General features: G+C 42.3%; 1 protein-coding gene across 2 annotated transcripts in view; it reads left to right on the top strand.

Moving 5' to 3' along the window:
* The first annotated feature begins 2,509 nt into the window (after positions 1 to 2,509).
* PNISR (PNN interacting serine and arginine rich protein) overlaps positions 2,510 to 18,303 on the top strand; it is a 30,596-nt gene continuing 14,802 nt past the window's right edge. For both annotated transcript variants that reach the window (XM_076333285.1, XM_076333284.1), the window contains exons 1-3: positions 2,510 to 2,635; positions 16,099 to 16,217; positions 17,463 to 17,648. In XM_076333285.1, coding sequence (XP_076189400.1) covers positions 16,130 to 16,217; positions 17,463 to 17,648 — 274 coding nt within the window. In that variant the 5' untranslated portion in view covers positions 2,510 to 2,635; positions 16,099 to 16,129. The remainder of the gene's footprint in view (positions 2,636 to 16,098; positions 16,218 to 17,462; positions 17,649 to 18,303) is intronic.

Here is an 18,303-nt window from a genome sequence, read left to right as displayed (position 1 = left end):
AATACTTCTGTCTTCATTGATATTAGTAGAAAAACTATTTTTTAAGTGTCAAGAATGTTTCTTACATCTGTTGCAGCTTCCAATATTTTTCTAGTACAAAATATAAAGGTGCAGTACTGCTTTTAAAAGAAAACAGAAAAGCATTTATTTTGAGTAGGTTTGTGACTTCTTAATACTTACCTCATTGTTTTGCTAGGTTAGTTTTTTGGTTTTGAGCTGTGTAACCTGGGGATCATTACAGTGAACTCTCTAATGAAACCACCATGTCAATGTCAGCCAGTCCCTATTTAGCCATTTCACAAAGTTGAGTTCTGATTCTACTGTCATTTATGCAATCCCTGATATGTTCGTATGTGCTTGCACTTATACAAAAGACAATCCAAGTAATCAAAAAAACCCGTTGCCAAGTCCGAAATACTTGTGAAGCAATAAATCAAGCATGTTAAAAGTTTCATCTTGTTTTCATTCATTTACTTTTTTCATCTGTTTGAACTAATAGTCTAACTCTACTCTGCAGATACTTAAATAACAAATATTTTTAGAATTTTACTACAGTACTGACACATTGTACACTTTGTTTGTAGATTTCTAATTCCAAATATTACTAAGAAACAGGGCCTTAAACACAGACTGTATTTAAAAAACAAACAAAAGTCTGATCAGTTTTCCAATCTATCCTAGGTGCTTTAACAGGTTTCTCAGAATAAAGCTGCCATTTGTCTTCTATTCATTTTGTCTTTTCATCTATTGTTATCTATTATTTGACAAATGTATAAATAAAACATCCAAACATTTGGAAAACTATATTGTTTAAATATAAGCTGTATGTTGTACAATTGAGTTCACAAAGCTTCCATTTTTTCCCCCAACTAAAGAGAGAATATTTTTCCTTTCATCTTGTGTCACAACTTCACTACACTTGGAAGAGACACCCAGAGATGAGTCCATATCCTTGAACACTTAAGCTACACCACTTGTTTCCGCCTGCCTTACCATCTGTGGCATAGGTCATCGATTAAGAGACAGTTTGTTCCCTTTACAAGAACCGAGTTCCGCAATTCTGTGATAAGACCAGGACCAAGAGTGGGTCCCCCTCACATCTCCAGTTTCAGTAGTAGCTTAAAGCTTGCCCATCCAGAAGTACCACTCCAGGGTTCCAGCTGTGCACCAGTCGGCGCTGGACAGACTTAAAACTTCCAGAACACTTCTGTCCATGGAAAGCATTCTCAGTCCAGCCATTCCTTGTGACACAAAAAGGGAAAAGTCTAGAACACTTCAGCTGACAGTAATAGGTAGCGTAAGTGGCACCAACAAATCTTACAGTGAAATCATTACATGGAGTAAAGCACAAGTTTCTTGAAACTTTCAATTTTCTACAGATTTATAAAAGTTAATTTATTCTGTTACTCCATGTGGGTAGTAATGTTACTTTATCCAATGATCAAAGAGATTATGGATGTTTTAGGCATTTACATCAGATGACGCTAAAGGAAGGAAAGGCAGTGATCACAGCGGTAAGTAATGTGCTAGCTAATGAAAACCTCTGTTCCACAAAAAGCAACGCAACCACTAAGTCCTTGCCTACAGAATCAACCCCAATGTCGATACAAGAAGAGCTATTTACCAAGGATGATTTTGGTTTATCTTCATACATTAAAATAGAACGATAATTTCAAGGTAAATCTCATGATAACTTAAAAGTTAATTTGGGTATTCTGAATGAACTACTTAAAGAATTGTCCCGCTCCAGGAACGCTCCAGATATGCATACACTGACCTGACTTACTTAGAAAGCCGACACCCTGCAGCTATGCAAGTTATGTAGATATTTCACTGCAGTATCATTGCCCAGAGTAAGATCCACTTAATGAAGCAGCTTTATATACTTCTTCATGTAGACTCCACCCTCCGCACTGGAACCATGGATCATACTGTCTCGAGTAGCCGTTACCTGCGGAGGCCACAGAGCTGATGAGCTTCCCATGGGTCTCCTCACACTAACGCATGCAAGCGGGAAGGGGAATCCCGGTTGCTTCCCACCGCTCCCAGCCGCGCTCCAGCCCCGCGGCGCCCCGCAGCCCGGCCGCGGGAGGCCTCGGGGGCGCCCTGCGCCGATAAGGTGATGCGGGCCGAGGGAGGGCCCTCCCGGCGGGGCCTCGCCGGCGGCAGACGGCTGCCGGGCCGGGCGGGGCCCCGGCGCCCCTCAGCGGCGGCCGTTGGCAGGGCGGCGCCGCCGGCCGGGATCTCTCTCCCCGCGCAGGGGGAAGGCTGGCGCGAGCGCAGCCACGCCTTCCTCCCCCGCCGCGGCTGCCATGGAGAGCGGCGAGCTAACAAGACCCTGTGTGGCTGCCCACAGTAAAGATGGCGGCGGCGTGGCACTGCCCGCGGCCGGCCGCTTCCCGCCGAGGGAGGGGGGAAGGGAGGCACCGCCCGTCCGCGAGCCCTTAGCAAAGATGGTGGCGAGAGGCGTTCGCGTGTTCCAGGCAAGGGTCAACACCGTGACGCGTTTTACTTCCGGGTGAGCGCCAGTAGGCGCCATATTGTCTTGTTCGTGAAGACGAGGAGCGAAAGAGGGGAGAAAGCGGCCGCGGAGCGGTAGTAGCGGCAACGCCTGCGGCGGGAGGCGGGGGAGAGTGTAAGTAGCGGGGCAGGCTGCGCTCGCCAGCGCTCCCGGGGGGCCGGCGGGCGTCGAGCTGACCCGATCTTCCCCTTCGCTCCTCCTCCTCCTCCCCCCCCCCCAGCCGAGCCGAGCCGGGAGGCGTTGGAGGGTGCCGCGCGCCGTGGCGGCAGCTCCTCGCCGGGCGTGAGGAGCCGGCGGCGCCGCGCTGCCCCGAGCGGAAACCGCCGGCCTGGACGAGAAGGGAAGACTCGAGCTCCTTGCCCTCCCCCGCCGCCCGGGTGGCCTGCTGCGCATGCGCGGCGGGGGCGCGGGGGGACGAGGGCGGCCGGCGCCGGGGAGCCCTCGGGACCCCGTCCCGCCCAGCGCGCATGCGCCGCCGCCCCGCTGGGGGGTCCCCGGTGGCCGCCGGGGACGGGTCCCGTTACCCGCCAGTGCGCATGCCCCAGGGCCGAGCGGGGGTCCCCGGGCCGCCCGGCGCCGCCTCTGCCGGGGGTGAAGCCGCCGTGGGTGCCGTCGGCCCTGCGGGGTGACCGGGAGAGGCCCGTGCGGGGCGCACGTAAGCAGGCCGCGGGGGGAGTGCGCGGCTGGCCCTGGACGCGCCAAAGGAACGCTGCTCGTTGCTAGTAAAGTAACTCCCCTCGATGCGCAGGGGAGAATATCTACTTGTTTAGCCAGTAACCTAGTTAGGAAGCAACACGTGCACCAGGATTTGGTAGTTGACAGTGTCAGCAGCCTGGCTGCTGCAGATAAAATGTCTTTGTGGAATATTTGTGCTGTTTCATGGGTTTCGTGGCTATCCTCACGAGTTCGTTCCACTGGAGGGCTCCAGAGAACTAAAATTAACAATGTCATCACACGCAACAACATTTGTAAGATACCTGAACGTGGTTCTGTAGCTTGGCAAATGCCGGATGTTTCTAAATCGATCCTTAAACTGACCACCAGTTTGCAAGCTTTTTTGCATTAAGCACTTATCCCGGCAGATTCTCAGTACTTTTTTAGACAATCCCACAAAGTTCAGTGTTGAACTAAACTTGGATGAGACGTGCTGGGCTTTACAGTTAAGGATGGGCCCACTAAAATGGTGAGAGTGCTGGAACACCTCTCCTATGAGGAAAGGCTGAGAGGGTTGGGGTTGTTCAGCCTGGAAAAGAAAAGGCTCTGGGGAGACCTTACTGCGGCCTTTAAGTATATAAAGGGGGCTTATAAGAAAGATGGAGAAAGACTTGTTACCAGGGCCTGTAGTAACAGGACAAGGGGGAATGGTTTTAAACTGAAAGTGGGTAGATTCAGATTGGACATAAGGAAGAAATTTTTTACGATGAGGGTGGTGAGGCCCTGGAACAGGTTGCCCAGAGAAGTTGTGGATGCCCCGTCCCTGGAAGTGTTCAAGGTCGGATTGGACAGGGCTTTGAGCAACCTGGTCTAGTGGAAGGTGTCCCTGCTCACAGCAGGGGCGTTGGACTAGATGGTCTTTGAAGGTCCCTTCCAGCCCAAACCATTGGATGATTCTATGATGTGCTACCTCAGCTGAAATTTACCAAGCTTCTGACACAAATTACTGTACAGAGTATTCAGCCACCTTGGAGGTTGTTCATTTCTTCTCTTACAGTCATACCTGTAAATGTTTGTATGCAAACAATCTTTATTGAAAGGTGTGGGATACAGGGAGCAAGGGATGCTCTAAAGGATTTGTTTTAACGCAAAGGGTCAGCCACCTTTTAAAGATGAGGAATGGTAGTCTTCAAAGCATAAGGCATGTCTACCAACTGACAATATTCAAACATCATTTTACAAAGACAGTGTTACAAATAATAGTCCAGTCCAGCTGAATAGCTGTATCGTGTGTAGGAGTAAGAAACCCCTTTCGAATTCTAAAGTTAGGCTGTGCTGAGAGATGGTGCCTCTCATGGAGATGACAGATGCTGTGGCTCCCCCTGACTGTAGAACACAGGAGGAACTGGGAGCCTCGGCTTTGTCCAGGGACAAGTCGCTATCATTACTGACAATTCAGTGACAAATCAGAAGACAAGCTACTGGTTTTTAATTTGTGTGGGGCAGCAGCAAACCTTGTGTCATCTCTGCTAGTATGCCATTATGAGACTTCCTGTATTGTCTTTGTCACATGTGACATGAAACTCCTGCTCTGAAAGAGTGATTTTCCACTTTTGGGTTCAGAGGTGTTGTAGGGCTTAAGAAACCACAAATTTAACACAGTTCCACAAATTTTTAGTGGACAACTCGCCATATAACCTGTAGTGGTAGAGAGGAGTCTTAACCGCGTTTGATTTTCAGTTAGGTGCGGGATTATGCAAAGATGTTATAGAGACAGGAGTGTCCAGTCTCCCTTCTTTTCATGACCGGGGTACATGATAATCATTAAGTCTGCCTTTGGCAACAAATAATACTGTGGGTAGGTTTTATTAAACGTTCTTATTTCATCACTAGCTGATCTCTCTTCCTTAAGTGATAACTGTATTTATCATTGAGGGTAATATCTGCTCATGAGCAGCGAGGAATAGTTGTTTGTTTATTTAGCTATTGGTACTATTCATATTTTGTACAGAGCATGTTCATCAAGGAGGAAGTTGCAGATGGACAGTTCAGAAAAAAAATAATGCTGTGTTACATGGGTAATTAAAAATCTAGCATCGGGTCTTCTAGTGGAATGATACGTGCAAAAAATAATCAGATCAGACTTTTTTTTTCCCCCAAACCCAATAGAGTTTTGACTCAAACTACTTAAGTTGCTATGATGTTTTGTGATAGTGAATGTTTTAGCAGTGGTTTTGGTGCTTTATGATAATCAAAGCATGTGTTTGTCCTTATGTCTTCAAAAAACAGAAAATAAGTACATGATACCTGAGTTGCCAATATCTGGTCCTTTTGTTCTTTTAAAAGGATCAGCTTCAGCTCAGTGGATATGTGGATTTAAGTTTAAAATAACAGACCTTGGAAGCTACACTGCTTGAATGACTCACTGAAGAAGTTTTCATAGTACTTTTTTTTTTTTTTTAATTTGGCCTTTGTTCAGCCTACTTCATCTTGGTAGCACTGTAAATATTAGTCAGACATGCTGACGTGTGAACCAGGTTCTGGAAAACTTTGTAGATACCGAACAAGCTGTTTTCTTCAGTTCTTTTTCTGGTTCTGTGTTTTGGATCTTGGTTACGCATTTGGAAAGCCTCTATTCTTCAGTCTGAGAAAGAATAGTTCTGACGTTAAAAAATGCAGTGGAGTAACTGAAGTTGACGTCCAGCATTCTAGGGATACAAAACTGTAAATGGGCTGGAAGAATTTTATACATTTTTTTGACTGGACATCTTGCTAACAGATCTCAGTGTGCACGTTGGTGTAGCTTCTGGTTCTCGGGAAGAGGAAAAATGCACAGTGTCTGGGCATTAAATACCTGCAGTAACTTAGGGCGATGCCCTAGGTGATACAGAGAAGTCTTTGGCCAACTAAAAGGGGGATGAGTGAAACAGAGTAGCAGTTAAAATAGGTATTTTAGCTTTTTTTTCTGATTTATTGCAAACTGAACTCACCCTATGAATGTTTCATTTTCTAATCAGCAGCTGAGTGTAATATAGTATTAAATATTCATTTTCCCAAATAAAATGGAAACTGGTATCTTTTTGTCTGAGTGATGGTATGCATTTGTTCTGACTCTGGGTGAATGTGTGTCTGCAGCCCTTCTGTAGTAACTCCTAGAGTTCGTTCCTATGTGGGTGCATAGGGTGCAGCGCTTTTCCATACTCCCAGATCTTTTCAGCTGCAGAGGTGTTCTGACTTACCTGGGTCTCCCACATTAAGACAACCAGCTGATGATTCTTGTGGTACCCTCTGCTGGTTTTGGCTGGGGTAGAGTTAATTTTCTTCGTAGTAGCTAGTATGGGGCTACATTTTGGCTTTGTGCTGGAAACAGTGTTGATAACACCGGGATGTTTTCATTACTGCTGAGCAGTGCTTACACAGAGTCAAGGCCTTTTCTGCTTCTCACACCACCCCACCAGCAAGTAGGCTGGGGGTGCACAAGGAGTTGGGAGGGGACACAGCCGGGACAGCTGACCCCAACTGACCAAAGGGATATTCCACACCATATGACCTCATGCTCGGCATATAAAGCTGGGGGAAGAAGAAGGAAGGGGGGACATTCGGAGTGATGGCGTTTGTCTTCCCAAGTAACCGTTACGCGTGATGGAGCCCTGCTTTCCTGGAGATGGCTGAACACCTGCCTGCCGGTGGGAAGGAGTGAATGAATTCCTTGTTTTGCTTTGCTTGTGTGCGCGGCTTTTGTCTTCCCTATTAAACTGCCTTTATCTCAACCCACAAGTTTTCTCACTTTTACCCTTCCGGTTGTCTCCCCCATCCCACCAGGGGGGAGTGAGCGAGCGGCTGTGTGGTGCTTAGTTGCTGGCTGGGGTTAAACCACGGCATACCCTTTCTGCATTAAATTTTTCTTCTTGGAGAGGGGCTCTCCAAGTGTGCAAGGCCATTTTTCCTTTGCATCTCTCTTTTCTGTCACACCTGTTGCGTACAGATTCTTATAGTATTCCTTATTCCAGTGACACAGTCATGGAAGAAGTGCCTCCAGTTTGGAGCACATTGAGATAGATATTCTTGGAGTTTATACAGTCTGTGTCCTTTATTGACTTTGGACTCCAGAGTCAGATGGATATTGATATCGTTGGATGTCGATAATGCCATGGATGATCTGCTCTGTGTAATTCCTTGGGAGAAACGTGAACTGTTGGGGTTGTATCCCTAGAGTATTTATCCACTAGTCCTTCCAGCCTCATCAGTGATGTCTATGCTATCACGACCCTGATGAAGCAATAGCATAGTGGGAGGAAGGGGGGGAAAAACAGTTCTCAAGCAACACTGTTCAGCTTGAACTCTTGGTGGCATTGATCTGATTGCTGTGTTTCTACTAACTGCTTTGCTCCAGGTGTTGTGAATGTATGGTTAGATTTCTCCTGTTTGCAACTCAATGGTTCCACAAAATTCACAGTCACTGTGCTAAAACTTCACAGAGTCAACATCAACTACCTTGAATGAAAGGAGAAGACCTTACATTGGAACAAGGCGCTCACACAAAAGATCAAGAGATCAGGCTGTTGATTTCAAGGACCTCTGCTTCTGAGACCTCTCATTTTCCTTTAGGTCCATCTCCAGAGCCTAAGCCTGTATGGGACAGAGAAGCTCTGCCCACAGAGTATGCGGTGCTTTTGAGATCCTTCTCAAGGTGTGACGTAGATGACTCCCTGCAGCCCAGGAATTCCACAAAGAACATCAAACAGAGGCTGATGTACCTTTGCTGCTTGTGTTGTCTTGAGCTCATGCCAAAAGATTACCTAGCTAATGACACTGATTATTTAATATTAATTTGTTTCAAAAACAGTACTTGCAGTTTATTACAAACCAGGGCTCCTACCTCTTGGGGTCCTTCCTTTCAGCTACTCTGTAGACCTAGAGCTAGTCAAAAAGTTACGGCTGCAATGGTAGGTTATCTTAGAGGAAACGGAACATCTGTTTTTTTACCTAGATACCTGACCTATGAATGGAATATCAAAAAGAGTGTGTTGTCTTTAAACCCTGGGGTCCAAAGACTAGCTGTGTAGGGGTTCTCAAAGTATGCATGATGGCCTGTGGTTTCAGCTTCTTTGTTTATTTAGGTAATGGATACTTCTTTGCTAAAATGCAATGCCTGTTTGGAAGGCCTGCAGGACAAGAATTTAGTCATCAGAAGAACTTCTGCACCTATGTATTAGAGCTCAGATTGCAAGTAAAACTTGTCAGGCCATATCACGTCATATATGGACCTGCCATTCAGGGATGATGAGTAATGTTATTGGAAAGGTGATGCAACAGCCTCTCTTCTGCATCAGAAAGCACTTGATTATTGGCTCTGGTTCTGTAGTGTCCAGAATCATCTGTCATTAGTCTATCTGTCTACAGGGTTGAATAAACCAGACTGCCAGATTGTGTCCTGGAGATCTGGTCAAATGGTATTGATGTCTGATGTAGGAGTTCCTAACCTTGATCTCTTCAGCTCAATCACACAGCAGAAGGTGCCTGCTACTTTCCTCCTAGGGACAGCCTGAGTCCTAGGCTGTCTCCTGATTTCTTGGAGTTGAGGTAGTCTTCCTTCTAACAAATATCCTATTTAATTTCATCTTCCAAAGAATACTTGTTTTTCATTGCCAAGATATTTCACTTCCTGGGACAAGCCATTCAGAATCTCCAGATCTCTTCTTCTGCAGGAGCTGTTGATGTGTAAGGTGTTCTGTGTAGTTCTGGTGCTGTGGAACATTCGTACTAGGGAGAAGCATATTGTCACAATGATGGGAGGCTCTTAGAAGGAGCAAGAGCGAGTCTGCTAGATATACTCATCTGGCCAACTAGGTGTGGTTAGTTATCTTCCTGATGCTCTTCTGGAGCTGAGCTAACTTCGTTAAGTCTCTGTGTTTCTTGTCTTGGACTATCTGCATGAATTGGAGCAATTCAGGTTATCCATTAGCTCTATTAAATTTTATTTAGGGGCAGGTCTTGCTTATCTTTCCGGGGGAAATTTCTTGATACTTTTCAGTTCTGCTGCAGCCAATGTCATAAGGCATGTAAGGAAGATAGCATCTCTAGGATGACAAGTGGGCTTTGTCTTTTGACATTCGCAGGACTGAGCTTCACTCCCTAAGATTGCTCCTCTCCATTGTTGAGAGGTCTGAGCATAGTTCCCTCTGCACAAGTGCTGTTGAACTGGATAACAGATTTTATGAGCTTACACTATGAAAATGCTGACGTAGAGTTGTCCGAAGGATCTGAGTGAATCCGTTAAAGCTCAGGTTCTGTTGGTGGCCTTGTCTAAAAAACGGGCCCATCTTTGACATCAGTGGGCAACTGACTTATGGGGGCCTTCACCAAGCACTGTGCCATTGGGAAATTATCAGGAAACCATGCTCTGCTTGACAGCGTGGCATTCCCGTCAGTGTGAAAGTCTGTAATTTGCTTCAAGGTAACTGTGTTTTGTGGGGAGTGCTGGGGGGAGTCTCCCAGAGTTAAAGGTGAGCATGTGAATTATCACTCAAAACTCTGGTTACTGGTAAGTAGCTTCTAGTTGTGTACTTTTCAGTGTGTGTGGTGTGTCTGGACACATCGTACAACCGTATCGGAAAATACCTTATTTTGCTGACAAATAGGCAGGTTGAAAGAGATGCCTTTTTTCCTAAAAGAACAGGTTAACACTGAGGTGTAATCTATAGCTGAGATGCACATCACAATCGAGGAGAGGAGTGGAAAGGTGCCTTTTAAAGTATCTCTTCTTTCTCTGTCTTAACCTAGCTTTTTGTTGGGTAAAAGACTAAAGTATAGTAGAGAGTTTGACAACAACTTTCAATTTTTCTGGGTGCTGTTGGTTCTCAGAGGTTGCTATTTGCTGGGAATCAAGGTAAGTCCTATCTATGCCACTATGTCAGCTTTTATCGCCAGCAGGGGAGCTTTCACCAGCAGTCCTCTCAAAGCACATTTTAGTACCAGTAATTTGCTATAATAAAACTTCAGCAGATCCTGTCTTTGAATAAAGTTCCAGTATTGGAATGCTGGAATATTCCAATAGCCTTAGAATAGGAATCTTTTTTTTTTTTTAAACATACAATAGAACATATTTCAAAAACTCTAGCAAAGTTTTGAGATACCACATTAACTTTTCATAATGTTAAGTACATGTAACTGAAATTAAATGTGAATTGATGGGGTGTTTTTCCCATGTGAATGTGTTTCTGTATAAAACAAAAAATCCTGAATTGGCTTCTGTTTCTTCATTGGTAAACAGATTTTTAATAGATTCAGGTTCCTGTTCTGTGATCTGACATCAGGGAACGGCTCTTGAAGCACCAATAAATGTTCCTTTGTTTATTCGTGTTTGCTAGAGAGAGAGAAAGCAGAAAGGCTATATCCAATTGAATTGGAGGGCAGAACAGCTAAGTAAAAGAACCTTAACCCATCATCATAAGGGAGGGTAGTATCTGCATTTTCCTTTGCAAGTAGGTACCTGTAAAATGCATCCATTCTTTGAACCTGTTTGCTTTTCAAAACCTGTTGTATGCATTGGTGACATCAGAACCAGAGTGTCTTAATGATTTCTTAGTTGATGTACTCCTCTGTTAGTAAGTAAATGTCTTGCTAATGTTTGAATGTAGTAGATTTTAGCCAGTATTCATTTCCCCCCCCTTTCAGTGGAAAATAAAGCTTGTTTCACTGTGATTTGGATGCTCTGCTGTGCATTTGGCCTTGTGTCACTAGTGGGAAGTAGGCTTAGAGCTGTCCATTGTGTTAGGTGAAGCCTCTTTCTTTCAGGTGGTGCTGATTTGGGAACTTTGTAAAAAATTAGAACTTACTTATAATTTGTGTGGCAGCATCCTAAGTTAGTTTTGGCAGTGCAGATTTTAATTAGGTGGGAGAGGACATTGATTCTTTTTTCTCCATTATTACTACTCGATGTGTCTCAGGAAAATAATGTTTGCTTCTTGTCACATACATTAGTACAAGAGGTTTCAGCTGTTTCAAGCCTTTGTTACTGATTTACTGGGGGGGAGGCACTGTTTGTTGGTTTGGGGTTTTTGGGTTTTTTTCCCCCCTCAGTATTGGGGGTGAATTCCTGGCAGTAAATTTAAAATTACTGAGAACAGGCTACATTTTCTTCGCAGTGTTTTGTGAGTTCTTTCAGAAGTAGTTTGTGCCCTTTCCAGTTTATGGCACTGAGGTTCAAAAGTGTTATTTGGCTAACTCTCACATCTGGTTTGTTCATTATGGTAAGGCTTGCCTTGGTCTGTTTTTATTTTTGACATCTTTAAAATAGCATCACTAGCAAAGGAAAATGTCAGTGATGTCTGATGGGAGAATATCAAGCTTCTGTTGAAAAGTTCTTATACTTTTCTCAGTAAAGTTTCACAAGCAGTATACAAAGTTACATTACTTTTATGTAAAAAAGAGCGATATCAAATAGCCTATGTGCATGTAATTCAATAGATGTGTGTATAAGATTTATTTAGTTATCTTTTAGAATATGGTAACTTAAAACGAAGAGCTAAAGCCAGTTTGTTTGCCTCTGAAACTGAAAAAACAATTAAACCATTAAACACTGCAGTGCTTAGAAAAACAATTTGTGAAGACAATAAACCACCTTTAAATGCTTGTAGCCTTCCTGTAGTAAGTGAGGAGACTTTTCATCAAGTACCTTTTTCATGTTTACCATATACTGATTAGTAAAAACTTGGAAAAAGTGCAGAAAACCAAGCAGGGAGCAAAAAAGCAGGGAAATCTGTTTCTCAGAAAGTGATGGTGTCCTGCTGTTTCAGGTCACCATATAGAAGGAGGCCTTAGAACAAACCTCTTCTGTTCACTAGCTTTGAATAGTGCATATTAAAATACATCATTTAGTTTTCAATACTAAAAGAATTTGAATACATGTGGTCTTTTTTAGCCAGCATATCTTAAGGTTAGCTTTATAAACATTTTGAGATGCTAATTTTGTTCCTTCCTTCTGCATTTCCTGTTTCTGTCCAAAAAATAACACAACAATGAAGATGAGTTAAAATAAATAGAAAATTTGAAATAGTTTTGGCCAGTTTTCACATGATATTTGAAAAAGGGCTTTTGTGTGTACGTATACAGATGCGTAAAGAAAGTGATGTAATTGCTTAAGAATTTGTGTAGTACATACTTCTGATTAGTAAAGAAAGTTTTTATATTAAATTTGGTAATGAATCTGTGTACTTGAAAGCCAGCATGTTTTATAGTTGCCAACCTATGCAAATCAACATTTCTTCAGGAAAACATTGAAAATACAAATGCAATACAGAATTAAAAGCTTTCAAGTACAGTTCACAAACTAAAATTAGCAGTTTCAAATGACAGTGATTTTAAATCAGTCTGCTCTGGATGGCATAAATTGAATTAACCAAATGTTGAAGTTCTTCAAGGTTTTGCACAGTTGTTGCTGTCTTGTCAAACTGTTGCGCATCAAAATAGAAAGCGGCTCCATGTCTTGACCTCTTGCTTTGCACTTCCCCACCTGATTTCTCTTCCCAAAATAGCAATAATAAGGTGAAATAATCTCTCTGGGGAAAGTTGAAGACTCTAGGCCATATTATATTGCAGAATGATGGAGAAGCAGCTATGTATGCTAACAACTAAAACCCAACTGGGTTTTTTTCTCTGGCCCTGAAGCCAGCTGGCACCGAGTGAAAGTCTCTGACCTTCCAAACCAGACGGGACACGTCCCAGCTGCCCACTGGGTCCCAGGTCCATGCTGACACCTGAAATGTGCTTGGGAGCAGCCTGGAGGAGTGCTAGGTGGCCTGGGTCAGTCCTTCGGCACCACTTCCCTTAGGAGCACAGACTTGGCCTCAGCGGCCTAGGGCATGGTAACTTGCTGAGAGGGAAGCCAGGAGGGGAACAAGTGCTGCTGCTGCCTAAAGTCACTGTCTGTTTTCTGTGTCTCTCGGTCACCTTTGCAGATGCCAATTGATATAGCTGCAGAATAATTTATCTCCCTCACAAAAAAAGTTAAATTAATTTCTTTCAACATCTTGTAAAATAGTAAGATAGTTGCTATCTCGGGGGCTGGTTATACAGAGGAGATTTGGAGGAATTTATTACCTTAGACCTCCTTATGGTCCAAACTGGTGCTTCTGCTTGTTCATAGTGAGAGAATAAAGAAAAAAGGGGCTAGAATACTAAACATCCTTTTCAGTGCAGAATCCGTGAGAAACAGATAACTGGTAAGTGTTTTAACAGGTACAAAAGTTTATTACAAGCTAATTGTGTTAGCTGGAGCATGTAAAAAAAAATCCTGAATGTCCAAGATTTTAGGACAGAGGTAGAGCCAGTCCAATAAAAATAAATCTCATCTGATCCAATCAAGTAAAAACTGTGTGTAGGAGGTTCCAATTCGGTTGAATTTGTAGAGGTGCTCTTAATATTGCTACGCTTCCGTAAGAGAAGTTGACAGTTTCTTTAACTGTTTAAAAAAAAAAATTTTTTGGCATTCAATTATATGCAAACCTGCCTCTTACAGTATTGGTGGAACAATTTAATCTTCTAAATCTTTCTCTGAGTTTATTTTAGTGAACTTTCACAAACTTTTTCCAAGTTATTATGTATTTAGGTAAAAAAGTGATACCAGAATTGCTGAAATACATTTTTATTATTGCTAGTGTGATTTAACAGCTGGAAACAAAGGGAGCAGCACTGTGAGGCTGTGCAGTGCTTTTAAGGCTAGTGGTTATCTTGAACCACAATTGTTAAAACTTCGTTTTAAGATGTAAACAAGTTTATTTTGACATTTGAAAGAATTTGGATTCTGGGTGGAAAGATGAATTGAGGGGAGGAAGAAACAGTTACTTACTTTTTTCTTACTTTAGGGTGAGAAATTAGTATGAGAAATTACTTTTTCATACTTTGTGTATGAAATATGTATATATGAGTACTCAGAGAGCTAGGAGTGGCAGGGCCAGCTTAAATGTCGGATTAAGTGTGCGTTAGCCACTTTTTTACTCTCAACTGGTGTAAGAAAGTTGACTTCCTAGGTACAGATCAAAATGTTTAAAACAAACAAACAAAAAAAAACCAAAAGAAGGACACTGTCTTCACCTACTAAAAGTTTGAATAACATAAAGATATCATGGGAAAGGAAAAAAAAAATACTTAATTTGGCAAGAAAAGATTGTGGAAGTAGAAAAGTAGGTTTTGCCCAATACTCCCCCCCCCATTCCCGAAGTTCATCTGGTCTTGTTTAAAGCCCCCAGAAATGCATTTGCAACTGAATTTTGCTGAGCCATACACGTGTAGTTTTTGTACTGGCTTGAATGTAAGCGGTCGCAAAACAAAGGTGATCTCCAGTTTTTCAGATTAAAAATAAGATTTGACAGAAGTACGTAAAATGTGAGCTTGCATTCATCTCTGCATGACCCAACACCCCACAACGTTACGTACAGCTTTTTTTGTTGTGCATTTTTGTAGTGTGATGCTCTCTTCCTTACAATCATGCAATTATTTATATGAATGCATAAACACTAAGCACGAGATCCCTTTGCAAGCAGGATCCACTCTGATTGCTCTTCTTGTGTCTGCCGAAAGCCGGCTCTGTCTCTGGGGCTGCGTGCGTCCTGCTCAGTAAGAACGGCTGGGGTTATGTTCCTGGCTGGCCACCCAAGTGGCACCGGCTGCTTTGAGCTAGCTTCCTCTGAAGCGGACAGGCTGTATTCATCTATTCTATATTGCACTTGGCTGCAAGCATTGACTAGGTCTTGTGTGCTACTCCTGTGACCTCAGGGAATGAATTTTTCTCCATTTCTTTTAAGTTTGGAGTGTTTGAAACAGCCTTCATGGGTGATACTTTTATAGCATGAAATCGAGGAGTGTGTGTTGAATGGTGTGAGGATATATTCATTGAGAGTGGAAAGCCTGTTGAGAAGTTGTTAACAGACTGGGAAGGGCAGAGGGAGTCGCGCTTGGTGCAGTCTTACCCATACTGGCATTGGGAACAGTTCCTGGAGTGAAGTGTTCTCAAAACTGTGCCCAGGCTTTGTCTTCAGAAAAGCTGTTTGGAGCAGTGTAGGTGGCCGCTCTCTGGTCCTCCACGCGTAGCAGGTTAGGTGTACACCGGAGGTACAAATGACCGGAAGGAACTGGTATGCCATTACAGACATACCTACCTGGTAGATTGCTGTGCCTCATGGAATTCTTGCAAAGCTGGTCCTGGAGCTTCACTTAAAGCAGGTTCTGGAGCTCCCATGCCATCAGGTCCTAGGGCTGCTGCCACCTGCTCAGTAAGGATATACAACACGGCACCAAAAAAATGTTTCTTGTGATTTTTAAGGGACCATGTAGTAAATGTGCAGTTATGCAGTGATATTTTTTTTTTCTTTCTCAGATTTGAAGGCATATATTATTTGGAGATTATAATGAGCCTGTACAATGCATAAAATGCATGTGGACGCTATCTTGTACCTGTGCAGTTCTCCAGTGTAATCGTTAACGATGTGTTTTACCATTCGGTGACTTTCCTTTGTCTCGCTTAACAGCCTTGCATGACACTTGTATAAAAAAATACACACCTTTTCCCTAAGAAACAGGCAAGGATATCATTTAAGTAATGTCTTTCATATTTTGACTTACTTTAAATTGCATTTATTGTCAGATGAGTTCTTGTCTTACGAACTTGTCGTATCTCTCCTTGAACGTCATTTTGTAGTTAATTTCTTTACGAAAATACAGAGAAAGCATACTAGGCTTCTGAAATCTTACAGTAATATTTTCAGATATTACTCTAAAGGATGAACCGTTTCCTCCAGCTTAAAATATTAAGCCAGCATTGCTTCAGCTTGCTTTGCAAGGCTTAACTATATCTGCAGTTATGTAAGTTTCAGTTATGTGATATTTCATGGGCATCTATTTAAACATACAACTATTATTTTTAGTTGAAATATAGACTATATAAAGACTTAAAAGATGTGGGATCAAGGTGGACAACCTTGGCAGCAATGGCCTTTGAACCAACAGCAGTGGATGCAGTCATTTCAGCACCAGCAAGATCCAAGTAAGTATATAGAAAGCTTTGTGGATTAATTTATTTTTAACCTGTTGTCATTTGAATTTTTGAATCTTTGTTACAGAGCATGACTGATAGTTGCTTTTTTTGTAGCTGCCCTCAAGATGATACATTTATGATGCTTTTCTTAACAACTAGAAGAAATAGAAAACACACATCGATTCCAAATGTTTTGACATAGTTAATATTTAATATGCAAAATACAGGCAAGCAACCTGAGTTATCCTGGACAAATTATCAACATTTTACCGGTCATACAGATCAACATTTAGACCTCATGTATTTTTACAGAATCTGTATCCTTGTCAGTTCTTTAGCCAAGCTGAATCATTTATTTGAGAAAATCTGCTTTTTATTCAGTGCCTGTGTGGCAGAAGTACTAATGCAGATGAATACACAGAAAAACTCTCACTGGAAGATTAGTATGATATTTGTTTTAGGTTACAGCAGTGATGATCATGATCTCTTGTTTGGATTTTTTTTCCCCACCAAAAAAACCCCATTTGAAACAATAGAACATAATATACCTTAAATTGAGAGTGAGGTGACAACAATTCAAAGTATCAAGAGAAATACAGAAATGGATAAAGAGAGTGGAGGCGTGTATTTAATACTCGGGCAGAGTGATCAGGCACACTCGTTTTACATTGCTTTCTGTCACTTCAATTTCTGTAACTTCACTAGAGAGATTTCCTGACTTGATAATGAGCAGAAGACATACTAGTGTCCTTGTCCGAGAGTGCAATTTATTTACTTACTGGTAGGAATGGTAGTAAAGAAAAAAAGAGGGGAGAGAACTGTAACATAAAACAGTATTCCAGAAATCAGGGGTTATACAAGGAGTAGTTGTATTGCAAATGTAGTTTTCTTTCTTACACTTGAATCTTCATGAATTTAGAGTTTAAGGCTGTATATATTTCTTTCTGATATCAAAATCAGTTCGCTTATGAAAAAAAGTGTATTACTACCACCCATTCAGTGGTAATGTGAACGTAAAATAATCTGCCTTGTAACATTTTGAACATATGCAGAGAAACTCTACTTCAGCAAGTATGTACGCTTTGTCATTTGCTTTCAGTTTGTTTTACTGTACACAGTGAATAAGTTTTAATGGTGCTCATGGTACTTGCTGAAGGTAAACGTTGCCCGTTTCTCTTGACATGTAATTGAGAAACAGTGTTAAACTTCAGACATGTGAATACTAACCTTACAAATTTCCTCTGTTTATTTTAGGCCAGATTGACTGGGCTGCATTAGCTCAAGCATGGATTGCTCAGCGAGAAGCCTCAGGGCAGCAGAGTGTAGTGGAACAACAAGGAATGATGCCAAACGGACAGGATATTTCAGGAATAGAGTCTGGTCCAAACAACCATAATAATTTTCAGGGGGATCCCAACTTCAACAGAATGTGGCAGCCAGGTTTGTTTTCCTTCCTAGTCCTTCCTTTTTTTTCATGTAACGAAATTTTCTTTTTGTCAGGACATTTTTCGGTGTGAATATGCTCTTGTCCCTCAGGTTTCAAGATGCAAAACACTCAGTAGCATCAACTAATTAACTGAGTATCACAGCTGCTACTTTCCAGTCAGGTGTTCCACAAAATGGGTGACAGCACAGACACAAAGGTCTGATAACACAACTCAGTAATCTCTATATAAAATAAATAAATGGGTTTTATAATATACATATGCAGACTTGTTCTGTCCCTGAATGTTGTAGAAAGATAAAGTGTGAATTGCAGTTAGATATTTATTTCCCTGGATCTTATATCTTATGCGTTTTGTTGCTTATCCCACTGCACTAGGAACAGCAGCACTGAAGGCAACAGGATGCCTCAGAATTAAAGAGCATCTTTTGCCATCTTCTGTAGTGTAATACCTGCTTCTGGCATGATCTTGACATGTAGAGTGAGTTCACAATATAACTGGCAGATGCTGGCTTTAAGTGTCTTAAAATCGTGAAAAAGGAGATGAGCAAAATTCTGTGTGTAAAATACGTTTTTATTACATGCTTCCTATACTTAGTATTTGCCCTTTTTGACTTACGTATCTGATTGTCATCTGCGTAATTTTTCAGT

This window comes from Aptenodytes patagonicus, chromosome 3 (genome assembly GCF_965638725.1).
Source record: "Aptenodytes patagonicus chromosome 3, bAptPat1.pri.cur, whole genome shotgun sequence".
In the NCBI taxonomy this organism is placed as follows: Eukaryota; Metazoa; Chordata; class Aves; order Sphenisciformes; family Spheniscidae; genus Aptenodytes; species Aptenodytes patagonicus.
This window is presented reverse-complemented; position numbering and strand designations above follow the sequence as displayed.